Source organism: Syngnathus floridae, chromosome 1, assembly GCF_059516105.1.
Source record: "Syngnathus floridae isolate MCC-2025c chromosome 1, RoL_Sflo_1.0, whole genome shotgun sequence".
In the NCBI taxonomy this organism is placed as follows: Eukaryota; Metazoa; Chordata; class Actinopteri; order Syngnathiformes; family Syngnathidae; genus Syngnathus; species Syngnathus floridae.
In genome coordinates this window covers 976609-988967 of record NC_142413.1, presented here as the reverse complement: position 1 = coordinate 988967, position 12359 = coordinate 976609, and the positions used below count along the sequence as shown (strand labels likewise).

At 48.8% G+C, this 12359-nt stretch overlaps 2 protein-coding genes and 2 long non-coding RNA genes across 8 annotated transcripts; 2 read left to right on the top strand and 2 right to left on the bottom strand.

Annotated features, from left to right (window-relative positions):
- Window positions 1-122: 122 nt before the first annotated feature.
- On the bottom strand, window positions 123-3411 carry LOC148403176 (actin-related protein 2). The gene is made up of 9 exons (XM_088374761.1): window positions 3258-3411; window positions 2257-2367; window positions 2027-2185; window positions 1837-1966; window positions 1497-1633; window positions 1147-1296; window positions 920-1065; window positions 597-729; window positions 123-468 (listed from the first exon to the last, which is right to left on the bottom strand). The coding sequence occupies exons 1-9, from the start codon at window positions 3303-3305 to the stop codon at window positions 298-300; spliced, it is 1185 nt and encodes a 394-aa protein (XP_088230887.1). The 5' UTR covers window positions 3306-3411; the 3' UTR covers window positions 123-297.
- LOC148403175 (uncharacterized) lies at window positions 591-4066 on the top strand. Of its 4 annotated transcripts, XR_015858265.1 has the most exons (4): window positions 591-1341; window positions 1461-1681; window positions 1817-2202; window positions 2936-3723. It is a non-coding gene; the product is annotated as an uncharacterized LOC148403175 (long non-coding RNA). The 4 variants fall into 4 exon arrangements; XR_015858259.1 differs by lacking the exon at window positions 2936-3723 and adding an exon at window positions 3735-4066 and having other exon boundaries at window positions 591-1681; XR_015858253.1 differs by having other exon boundaries at window positions 591-1681.
- Window positions 3665-8249, bottom strand: six7 (SIX homeobox 7). The gene is made up of 3 exons (XM_088374764.1): window positions 7772-8249; window positions 6434-6597; window positions 3665-4845 (listed from the first exon to the last, which is right to left on the bottom strand). Exons 1-3 carry the CDS (start codon window positions 8159-8161, stop codon window positions 4671-4673), a joined length of 729 nt encoding a protein of 242 aa, XP_088230890.1. The 5' UTR covers window positions 8162-8249; the 3' UTR covers window positions 3665-4670.
- Window positions 4087-11946, top strand: LOC148403173 (uncharacterized). Of its 2 annotated transcripts, none has more exons than XR_015858251.1 (3): window positions 4087-5404; window positions 5960-6096; window positions 11611-11946. It is a non-coding gene; the product is annotated as an uncharacterized LOC148403173 (long non-coding RNA). The 2 variants fall into 2 exon arrangements; XR_015858247.1 differs by lacking the exon at window positions 11611-11946 and adding an exon at window positions 9189-9873 and having other exon boundaries at window positions 4088-5404.
- The last annotated feature ends 413 nt before the right edge of the window (window positions 11947-12359 follow it).

The following is a 12359-nucleotide window of genomic DNA, read 5'->3' as shown; positions in this document are numbered from 1 at the left end:
GACTCAGGGAACATGATAATAAAAATAACAGAAAATTGAGAAGCACTGTTTTAAAGGTATAGGAAGAGAAGATGTCATTGTTTCAATCTAACCAGAGTAAATAAAAACAACAATAAACTTGGCATGGCCACTATAATTTACTTGGGATGTTTAGCGAGCAAATCCTTGTTTTTGTTTTTCCATTAACTACATTACGAATTGGATCACCTGTTATTCACTAAGTATTGATATAACGTCACCCACATAGAAAAATAATAGCCAAAGACTCATAAGTCATCTTGTCTGTCATTGTTGACATTATCTGACACCGCCTCCCAATTTCTGCAGCACGCCAAGGCCGCTCTCCTGGTACTCGGCCCTGGTCAGCCAGAAGGATTCTTTGTCCTTCATGATGTTGGCCAGCACGGCGCCGCCCAGGAACACCATGTGTTTGCGGCGCGGTGGGTCCTCGATGCGAATCTTGAACTTCTGCGGAGATGAAGTGAAACGACTTTGAGTGTGACTGAGAACATTTCAGGTTCACTTGAAAATGTAGTGTGTGAGGAAATCCAAAATGCATTGCAATGCCCGGATTCATATGTTTGTGGGGGTCTTACAGCCAACTTGTGTGTGTCTCCATCCAGAACCCTCTCCAAGTAGAGCTGCTTGATCTCTCGCTCCAGTCGGGACGGGAGCCCGGGGTACATGGTGCTCCCCCCAGACAGGACGATGTGTTTATAGAAGTCTGCCCTGCAAACGGCAACACATCAAAAGCGGTAATCCCCCATCTTTGACTTCACGCAACATTTGACTTCCCTTGCAAAAGTCAGTCAAAGCCCGATTGCGACCACAACAAGCCCAAAGTGGACCGCAAAGTCCGTCATCAAACCGTAGCTTGTCTCAAGATGTCGTTATGGGCGAGGGCAGACGTGAGCTCCACCTGAGATCGATGTCAGCCGCCTGGATGGTGTTGAAAAGGAGCTCAGCAACGCCCGCCCCCTCCACGTTGATCAGGTGGGGCTGGAAGAGCGCTTCCGGGGCGCTGAACCGCTCGCCCCCCACCATCACCTCCCGGCCGTCGGGGAGCTGCAGCAGACGCGTTGATTGCTCGCTTGGACGTCACCAGCCAAACCTCAAAGAGCGTCTGTCGGTCCAGGTCCGGCCTACCGTGTAGGACTCCACCAGGTAGGTGGTTTCCGTGGCGAGGCGCTGCTCCTGCTCGATGTTGTATCCCACGTAGCACAGCTTCTCCTTCAGCATGCGCACCGTCTCAAAGTCGGCCGAATGGTTGAAGGCGTAGCCGCGTAGCAGAAGCAGCTGAGGTCACAAATGGGGTCATGGCGTCACCATCACACTTCCTCTGTGAGGCAAAGTTCTTTGATTCTGCCACCTATTTATTGGTGGTGTAAAACATTTTGTTTCACGCGGTCTACATTTAAGAGACAAGCAATGACAACAGGGAGTATTTCTACTTGGCCCAGTTTACGCTGGAGACGACTGAACGCGAAATCCTGCACCTTGATGAGGTAACGTGTGATGTCACGCCCAGCAATGTCCAGCCTGCGCGTCAGATGCGGCAAGGAGAAGCCTTCGTACACCGGACAGATGTGAGTGACGCCGTCTCCGGAATCCACAACCACACCGGTCAGCAGGCCTGTTGGCGGAAGTGGAAATATAAGTCCGATTTGGAGTAGTCCTGCCGGTATGACAGATTTGTATTTATTTGTTATTTAGTTATTTATTTTTAAAAAAAGTATATATTATTTTATTTTTTCAATATATTTTTTCCTCTTTGTTATTCATTTATTTATTTGTTTGTTTATTTTTGGAGTTCTAGCCGCTCGGTGGACGGCGTACCTTGAGCGTACAGCGTGAGCACAGCCTGGATGGCCACGTAGATGGCGTGGAACTGGTACGTCTCAAACATAACCTCGGCGATCTTCTCGCGGTTCTTCGTCGGGTTCATGGGAGGTTCCGTCAGCAGGATCTGCGATCCACGGGAAGCTTATGCCATCTGAGTCGTGATGACCGTCCGGCTCTCATCTACCTTGCAGCGGGACGGCTCGATGTCCAGCCTCTCGGGTCCGAAGGTGTGGTCCCACAAGTGGAGCATGTCGTCCCAGCAGCGCACCATGCCGTTCTCCATGGGGTAGGACACCTCCAGCAAGGAGCGGCACTCGCTGGCCTCATCGCCCACCATCAGGTCCTGAGAGACAACACGAGGTGAGAGAAATGGCGGCTATGATTTCCACGCCTCGCCTTCCCCGCCGTCCTTACCTTGATCTCAATGTTGCCCACTTTGGTGCTGGATCGAATAACTGGGCGACCCACCAAGGCGGGAAAGATGTGATCTGGGAAGTTGGAGCCCGCAAAGCCGCATTTGACAAACTGGAGGGGAGGCATCACAGCCATGTTAGTCCCACAAATCAGCAGCACAACCATTTGCTCCAGCCAGGGAGATTTTTTTTCTTTCTTTTTTTTTGTACACAACCAGCTAGCTGGAAGTTGTTTTTTTTTTTTTTTTTTTGCGCATCACGCACAACTTTGGAAAATGCATTCTTTGTTCTTATCATAATCAATCTACTAATAACTAATCATTTCATGATATAATTATGTTTATTTCTTTTATTTGTTTGGCAAAATTAATCTTTTTCTACTGTGTGTGGTTATTGTTTTAATTAATTTAGTTGTTTATTTTAAATGCACCAGCAACCAAGGGTAAAACTTTGCACCTCCCCAATGTTCAAAGTTTGCCTAACTTATCCCATAGTCAAGATGTATTACATCAACTTATTTCTTTGGACCAATTATTGCTATACTTTTATGTTATCTACATAAAAACCACACAAACTGGGTCGAAAGGGATGCACCCAACATTTTTTTTTTTTTTTTTTAACCCAAAAGGTCGGGTCACATTACTAACCCACATTTGTTTGTTTTGATTTGTTCATTTCAGAGCATTTTAGCTGAGCGTGAAAGGTGGTCGGTCCATCAAATTCCAAATTCAGCCATGCCGTGTCCCTTCCTTTGCCAGAGGGATGGCAGCACATTCCAAGCAAAATCAAATAACAGCCCCTCCTATGAAACGAGCGACCGAGGTGTCTCTCAGCCAATAGCTGCTGAGATGACAACTTCACCGCCTTGTATGGCGGCGGCCTGGGAGAGCGGCGAGTCCAGACAAGCCTCTGCGTTGGTCCCTGCAGCTGGCAATAACGCACCACGCCCAAAGAGGAGCTCCAACAAAGGAACTCCAAGTGCTTTGGACGCATTTGACTTACCCCGGTCCCGTTGTCGCAGACCACCACTTTCCGGCCCTCGCTGTCCATCTCGGCGCCGCGAACAGCTCCGACGTGCTGCCCACCTGGTCTGCGCAGCCTCGGCTCCTCACCTTACCTGGCCCAGTAGGCCCGCCCCTTTTAGAGGCCGGCTTGGGTGGGACGCCAGCGTTGCTGCCTCCCCCTCATCATTTTTGTTCCTTTGAGTCTGATTCCATCCATCCATCCATCCATCCATCCATCCATCCATCCATCCATCCATCCATCCATCCATCCATCCATCCATCCATCCATCCATCCATCCATCCATCCATCCATCCATCCAGCCATCCAGCCATCCATCCATCCATCCACGGCAGTAGCTTCGCAAACAAATTGTACTCACAGAACGAAAACAAGCAAAAAGTCACTTTGGATAGAAATACTTTCATTTATTGACATGAAACCATCTTTCTTTCTTCCCCTCAAATGCTGTGGAAGAAAGTCCACCGGTGGCGGTCCATGTCTCCGAGGCGGCTCTCCTCGTGTCATCGACGTAGCGGGCGTGGCTTAAACAACACGTCACATGATGTCAGCAGGTCAACGCCAGTGGTTCCCTGAGTTCCTTTTAAGGCAGTGACATGCTCACTGTGCTTGGAGCTTGCTAGCTCCCAACAACAAACTTGTTTTTTCTGGATACGTAACATTTGGTTTAGCCTCGTGAGCTTTCATTTAAGTATACACATGATGTAAGTTATTTTACCGGTTCTTTTATCACAAACAAAATATTTAGGTTGCATTACCTGACATGTTTCGGCTAGTACTTCCGCCTTCATCAGTGTCATGAAAGCGGAAGTACTAGTTGAAACATGTCAGGTAATGCAACCTAAATATTTTGTTTGTGATAAAAGAACCAGTAAAATAATTGACAATTGAAAACAAAATGAACATAGTACAAACATGATGTAAGTTGATTAAAAAAAAAAGAGAGAGAAACTATTTTTGCGCAGAAATGATTTTTCCCCATTATGTCAAGTTAACAAAATGACTATTGTATACAACCAAAATTAAAAATACTTCATTAAAAATCAATACAGCTCCCGCTAGAGCGCTAACGGGGAAATGTCGCCCTCTGGCGGAGGACATCTAATTCTTTTTCTTTTTTTTTACAGCGTCACCATACTTCTACTGAGTACAGATTGTTCGTACGTTTGCCACCTCTGCGGAGCCAGGCACTGTGCTGCCGGATCGAGCAACAAGAAACACTTCAAGAACAGAGAGGCGTTATTTTGAGATAGCTGTCAAGCTTGATGAAGTGCATGATGTTTTGTTTTGTTTTTTCAAATTCGAAATTGTGACATCATGGCATGGCACGGCCCAAGCCCCGCCAGAAGCCCATCTCCGGCAAGTCCACGGTGTCTTTCGTGCGGCGTCATCTCATGAGTCGAATTCACTGTCGCTGCTGACCGAGATGTCCGGCGTGGAGGCGCCGGTGCCCCTGTGCTCGGTCCCCGTGCTGCCATCGCTGGCCTCGGGGCTGCCCAAGTTCCGCGGGGAGGAGACCAATGAACGGGGACGGTCTGAGGGAAGGTGGGCCGGGTCCTGCGGCAGCCTGGTTCACAAACAGCAAAGAGAGTCATTGCAAGACCTGAGGATGTTTTCTGTCTCCATTAAATTGGGGATGTGTAATGGTGTCAATTATACTTTAAAATATCCCTTAGCTCTTGAGCACCCCAGAATTGTTTTTTACTCTCGTCAATTCACCAATTTATCTAACCCTAAAACAATCCATACATTTTGTGACATCACAGATGCATTTTAAGTATTAACGCAACCTAAACTTTTGGAGCACTCTTGAGGGGGGCGGAAAAAACTGAATTTAAATGATGGTGATTAGAAAACGAAGGAATGCTTTTAAACATCTTTTTTTTTTTTTTTTTTTTTTTTTCCCCTGATTGGTCTACTTTAGTAAATTCTTGCCGTCACGTCACAGCGCACCCAATCCAGGTGGTCGCTCGTGGAAGCCAGGTGTCACGGGCAATGGAAGGAAAGTTTGAAACAGTATTATAATGCTGAAATTGATATCAAAGGATATAAATGCGAATGCAGCAATTGTCGAACTGTGGGAGCCGCCGAGCGAGTGAAACGGAGCCAAGGATACAATTTAACTCGTAAGTTGTCGTAGCATGTATTAATTAGCCTAGCGGCCCTAGCCGTTAATGTAGCCTAGCCGCTAACGTAGGCTCGCCGCCCCCTTCATTTGAATGTGCCGCCTAGCCATAGCCGCTAATACTATGTAGCCTAGCCGCTAATGTAGCCTAGCCGCCCTGTTCATTTGAATGTGCCTGCCTAGCCAAGCCGCTACTTTGCTGATCGGTGTGGTTAGTAGTGGCATGCTATATCTCTCTGATTATAGTTGTCCTTTCTTCACGCGATTGTGTATTACCGCTGAACAAGTTGGAATTGAAACGCTGAAGAGGTTATTTTTTGCTATGAGCGTTCTTGATTTGCATCCAATGTAGCCAGCCCAGTTCATCGCCGGGGCTGCCATCCATTTCAATTATGAAATATACGCAGGTGTTTGATGAACCCATGAACATACATTTCATGATTGTGAGTGAGACTGATCATTTCAATGCATGATTTATTTCTTCAGTCTTTGTATTTTGAGTGTTTGATGATTGTGTGTGAGTGCCGGATTCTTAATTGGACCTGTTTTTACGCAGGAAAAGGAACCCATTCCTTCAGGACCAAAAACCCAACACAGGCCAGGTGATGGCCAGCTATGGGCCTGGTCTGGGCCTGAAGTTTAAAACCTGGAGAGGAACCTCTGCCGGAGCGGAACCCTCACTGCTCTGTTCTGGTAGGAGGTCGCTTCTCTCTATTATTATTTTAAAGTCTTTGCAACCTGCTTCCCATTCCCTTGCCAACACTTTGACTGTCCTTGGGAACATTCAAAAGTCGGGCTTTGACTGGTTGAACTGTGTTAGAACCTACATTAGGGACAAGTTGGATTGTTATGGTCCAGGTTGACTTGAAATGTTTACTAACAACACATGGCGCCAATTTAAATCTGAAGCTTTTTGGTTTCTTAGTCTCAACAAGGGTAGATGGTTTTGCCATGCAGTCCCCACTGCTATCAAAATGATTTCGTGTTGACTGGCCAGCCCAAAGCGCCCCGCCCCTTTTTCGTCACTCACCTGCTTTTGGCGGAGGCGGCGCGGTCTCGTTGCCGCCGGTTCTTGAACCAGTTGCCGACCTGGGTGGGCGTGAGTCCCGTGGCCTGGGCCAGGTGGCGCTTCCTGGATGGGTTGGGGTAAGGATCTTGGAGGTACCACTCCCTCAGCAAGCTGCGGGTCCTCTCCTAGTCACAAACAGTGAAGAGGACGCAATTTATTAACTTGCTCAGAGACTAAGGCATAAGGTCGCGGAGATCCTGCTTAGGGGTCCCTGTGACCACCAGGGGGCGTCCAAGAGCAACTGTCAGTCGTTTATTTATTCTTTTACCAGAATTGGTTTTATTACCGATCTTACCCATATAAGGGTTCAAAAAATAAAACGACTTGCATAAAAATAACCCATCCATATTGGGTTATTCTTAATGCAGCAGTTCAGAGCTGTTGTTTTTTTCTCTCTTTTAGAGTAGCATTGAGAACTCAGAGAACAAAATAAGATGTCTGTATTAGCTGTACAGTAATGACATGCAAATGTTTGTTTGTCAATACATTTATTACAGATATTCGTGACTGTATTATTTGCCAAAGTTGATTGTTCTCGGACGACAACATATTTTGATCTAGATTCATGACGACAAAAATCTCATTTACTCCAGGTTTATGTTCTTGTTAATCGATGCCACAAGATAGCAGCAAAGCACTGCTTGTTTTCCAACATTTCTTTAGCTACCATTCTTATTTATTCATTTTTCTGTGCAAAAACGAAATGTCGTCACTCGGCACAGGTGTTTTAGGTTCCGATATTTAAGTGCAGTTTAGATATTCAAGCTACGGACGATCGTAAAGAGGTTGACAACGTTAACATCCTTGATGGAAATCCGTTTTTGACAATCACTGTGGCGATTTCTAATGTCGGCTTTCAAAATGGAACGCATAGCTAGCTATGAGTCGCCTATCGTGCCCTTGCAATCGTATTAGACGGGATATTATTGGAAGATGTACGTAGAAGTCACCGTCTATCCACTCAATTGGATCATGTTTAGCCGCTTAACGTGCTGATGGCAGCATCGAAGACAGGCCTCATCTCGCCACACGCGCAGGTTGGTAGAGTTAACGCAAAGTCACTTTACCGAACAAAATCCAATGAAAACAAAAATACGGCGTAGGTTTTTAATTCGAGTGAAAACATCCTTAGTAGAATACATGGGAAGAGGATCTGGGGGGTGGGGGGGCCGAATCCTATATGAAATTGTAATTCGTGTGAGAATTTTTTTTCTAAAATCTTTCCGTTTTTGTGGCGCAAAAAGTAATCCCAACGATGGAAGCCCGTTTTGGCAAAATACGCAATCGCGGATGAATTACCTTGAAGCAGTGAGTTTTCTGCTCGCCGTCCCAGATGGTTCGGGGCAAGGGGAACTTCTTGCGTATGCGGTACTTCTCCACCGGACCCAGCGGTCGGCCTCGGAGCCTCTCAGCCTCCCGGTAGTGCGCATCCAGCCACAGGTCCTGCAGCTTGGCGTGGGACTCCCGCGTGAAGCGATGACTTTGCAAGATCTGGTAGAGCGCTTCGAAGTTGCCCCGATGGAAGGCCACCAGGGCTCGCGCCCGCATCACCGACTCGTGGCGGTTCAGAGCTTGCCCGGCCGGGAGGGACCACAAGAAGCGGCCGAGGCGCTCGATGTCGCCCGTCTCCTCCAGGTTCTCGCACACGCGGGCCACCTGCTCGGCCGTGAACATGGGCAGCGGGAACATGTCGCCAAAAAAAAGAACCCAGTACGAGCGACCAGGACCGAGTGCTTCGCGGCGGCCGGTGTCACAGATAAAGCTGCCGTGAGTCAGGCGGTATTTATAGACGGACACAATTAGCATCTCTGCGCTTGTTTGGAGAAGGATTATCAGACCGGGTTTTTGGGTGGGTGGGGCTGGAGTTGGGGTGGGTGGGGCTGGAGTTGGGGTTACCCTGGCCCGAGGTGACACACAGCTCATCAGCTTGTTTGGCCGATTAGCCTCAACATACATGGATAGAGTGATTCGGAGACGGACGGCGCGCCAAAGAGCGCCCGATCAATACGTTGATGCCTGAGACTCAGAGGAGGTTGCCGTCAGGTGAAGGATGATCCACCACAAAGAAGATTATCATCCTCATCGTTATCATCTTTGTAACATCTGCACTCTTCAATATAAACACACACACACACACACATAATACAGCACGTTTCTCAGAACCATTCTGCGTGTTCTTGCTGTGGAGGCCCACTTGGCATAATTAATTAGTGGCTTAAACTGGAGCCTTCTGCCTACAAAAAAAAAAAACAACTGACCTGTTGATTCTGCCACCAAGCCAAGTAGGGGGTATCTGTGTGTGTGTGTTGGTGGGGGGGGGGTATTAGCATGCTGTATAAATCCACAGTGAACACAATTAACAAGCAATTGGGAGGAGAAGTAATTAGTATTATCTACTTAACACTATGGCAGGGAAAATGGGTTAAAAACACATACACACATGCACGCATGCACACACACACACACACACACACACACACGCACGCACACGGCTAATCCCCTCCAGGCAAATGTGTAAGGGCTAATTCCAAGCTCATTTGCAACTCAATGGCAGTATCCTCTCAGACAGGTCCATCCCATTGCGCCCCATAAGACATGGAGTGTTAGTTTTACACCTCACCTCACACAGGGAGAGCAGCCCCCCCCCCCCCCCCCTTCACATCCCGAATCAACGTCAACGGACGACGCTTGCTGACACGGGCCTCTCTCGCCACAGACGTTGTCATGGCCGCTGTTTGAGGGATCGGCTTACCCAGAAGCTGGACGTTAAGCGAAGCCGTTGAGAAAATTAGCCCGGCCAATCGGCGCCGGCCATGGATGATTGTTTTTCTTTTTTGTCGACACGGCCGGGAACTCTGACTGGGCAGTGACCCCTATTTGATTGAAGATGACTAGCAAATCCCCCAAACGTAAAATCTTGTATGTAATAATAAATGGCAGATAGACATTTAAAGTATCGAGTACCAATTGGGTACCCGCATGCAAAAAGTTCCAGATTTTTTTGTGGTACCGTCAGAACCGAATAGTTCATTTTTCACTTGGCAAGCTGCATCGATTTTCGCCAGAACTGAAGGGGGCAGTATACGCACGCGAGCAGCACTGAAGAAGAAGAAGAAGAAGAAGAAAACGTTCGGTCTTTCGTAACAATGGCTTCAGCTGCTCTTTTTTTTTATTTATTGTCAGTCTAGATATGTGACTTGAAGAATCTGTGCCACTGCTGCTCTTTTTTAACATATAAAGTCGACGATACGCTTTAAGCAGTCTTAAATAAGTGAGTAAGTGGATTCCGTTGTTTTTCACCGTGATACCGAAATAGTATCGAGAATCGCGGTAACTGACAGCTATTGGTACCGACTACTGAAATTCTGGTATCGTGACACCACTAACGACGAGACGCTATGTATATTTAGCAAGCGGTATGTAACAGGTGTTAGTGGAGTTGTTTCGGATTAAAGGTGGGACTTATTCTTACCTAAGAGCCTAATGCTCATTAATTCCTGCTTTGGTGACTTAGCTCCCCCCTGATCCTCTGCGGACGGGACGGGACAGGCCGGGCTGAGGCCGAGCCCGACGGACGCCTCGGCGGCGGGATCGCTCGCCCGTCCGAACGGGAAAGCCCGGCCCGGCCCGGCCCGGCCAGGCCGGCCGTTTGTGGCTCGCGCCATTTTCAGTAGCATCTCGGGGATGCAGATAAATGGTCCTGAAGAAAAGCACGTGGGTGTGGAAGATCAGCTCCAAGTGAAGGTAGTAGTGAAAAGGAAGACTGTCGCCACGCGGCACAGCTTTTATTGATTTGGACCACTAAAGTCTTTGTTGTGCACCGCGACAGATGACAGGCCTACTGTGTGACACTTGAATTTAATCTGCCATTTCAAATCCTCTTAATCTGTTCAATCATAATGATAGCGAGAGCTTGACCGGGTCCAGAAAGGCCGCCCGAGCTTTTTCTTTTTCTTTCGAGGAGCCAGCAACTCTCGATGGAGCACTTCGTATTCGTACACTCGCTTGCTTCTCGAGGTGGATACGATTCAATCGAGCGGAATTTGATTAAAAAACCACAAGGCGATCACGCTTCCAAAAAATGTGGCCATGCGCCGTTTGCCGCGCCGCTGCTGCTTGTGACACGGTGGCTCCAGTCCTTAGCATCCCCCCTCCCCTCCCCTCACAGTTCAGAGGTCACGGGGTCAAATTCTGGGCTCAGGCCTTCCTCTGGCCCTCTCATTCCAAAAAGAGGCAATGGAAGACTCCAAATTGTCTATCCGTGTGAATCGGACCCCTCTGAAACAATACTTCAGTACGTTTGGCCCAACTTGATGTTCACTAACAAGTCATTCGAGAGCGGAGACTTCCAACTGGACCGCATCGCCGGAGGAGACTTTTCTTCAGACTGCTTAGCGGTCCAATTCTTTTGTCGAGGCTCTCGGTGGTTGCGCAAGGCGTGTTGGCACACACAAGGCGTGTTGGCACACACGCGCTGGCTGTTGTGCCAACAGGGACGAAGCTCATCGTATCATAGGCGCTCTCAGCTGCTGTCATTCATTGATCGACCAGGACGGCGTGGGAGCCGAGGTGTGTTTTCATGTTTTCAGTGGGAAGCGTGACAACCGCGTTTGCGGGGCGCGCGCGTGTGTGTGGGTGGCTAGGGGGGGGGGGGTGATCGTTGGTGTTGCTGAGCGCCTATGACAGCAGGGGTGCAAAGCTAAGAAGTGTTAGTGTGGTGAGAAGGATTACATTTATCTGCCAGGCCTCCTTTTCTCTCCCTCAGCTAGCTAGCCAGCTAGCAAGCCAGTCCCGTGTCACATGTCGTTATTGCCACATTTTGGCGTGCAGGAAAATGGAGGGACTTGTTGCATCCCGGGAATTTAACAAACGAGAGTAGCTGGGGGGTCCGTAGCCGCGTTTACGACCAACTTTTGGCTCTTTGCATTGTCTATCGGGTTGACGGGCTACCTTGGCTCATTTCGTGGGAGTTTACTTTGGTGAGGGATGTAAAGTTTTGATAAGTTTGCATAGACGTCAATGGTCTCCAAAGGAACCAAAAGTTGGATCAGGTGATTTATTTCCCCAAAAAGATTTTTTTGTTGTTGTTGCGTGGCTGTGTGCTTCCATTCACCTGCCGCTTGTGTTATTGCCGCCAGCGTGCTTGCCCAGAACTCGTCGTTGGTCTGATATCACATGGACGATACCTCGTAGAACCGCCAAAACCGTCTTTGGAAGTGGCCCAATGCATTTGGCAAAGTTACATTCAAATGACGATCCACCAATCAGCACCCTTCAGCCACTCGTGTCACGTCCAGGCCATATTTGTGCTGACTCCACATTCTTTGTTTTGGGGGCAAAGAAATATTTGGGAGATTTTTCCCGCTCCCTGTATTTGTTACCATGTTACAGTCATGAACATTTTGCTCTACTCTCCGCGTGACCCACAAGGAGGGCTGACGTTCTGGAGCAGCCTCCTCCGTCCCTCCCTCCCTCCCTCCCTCCCTCCCTCCTCCCTCCCTCCCTCCCTCCCTCCCATGCCCGCAGCTCATGGCGCCCTCCTGCTGCTTTCCCCCTGCCGAGCCACAAGCAGAGCTGCTCTCCTGGCCCGAGATGGCTGGGCGGGTCGACTGGCCCTCCTGCCGGCCCCGCGCAGGAGAGGGCGGCCCTAATTGCTTTTGGCGTAAAGCTCTGTGACCCAGATTAGCCGATGGAGATAAACCCCCCTTTGCTCTTGCAAACCTGCTCCGCTCCACACCAGCCACCCCCTCTCTACCTTCTGCCGCGTTATTAACGACCGCGACGGGCAACCGGGGCGACTCGAGGGAACCCTCACGCTGCCTTAATGCCAAGTCGGGCCCCCGGAAATTCCAGCCGGCGTGTCATCGGAGGACGCTCGGACACGATT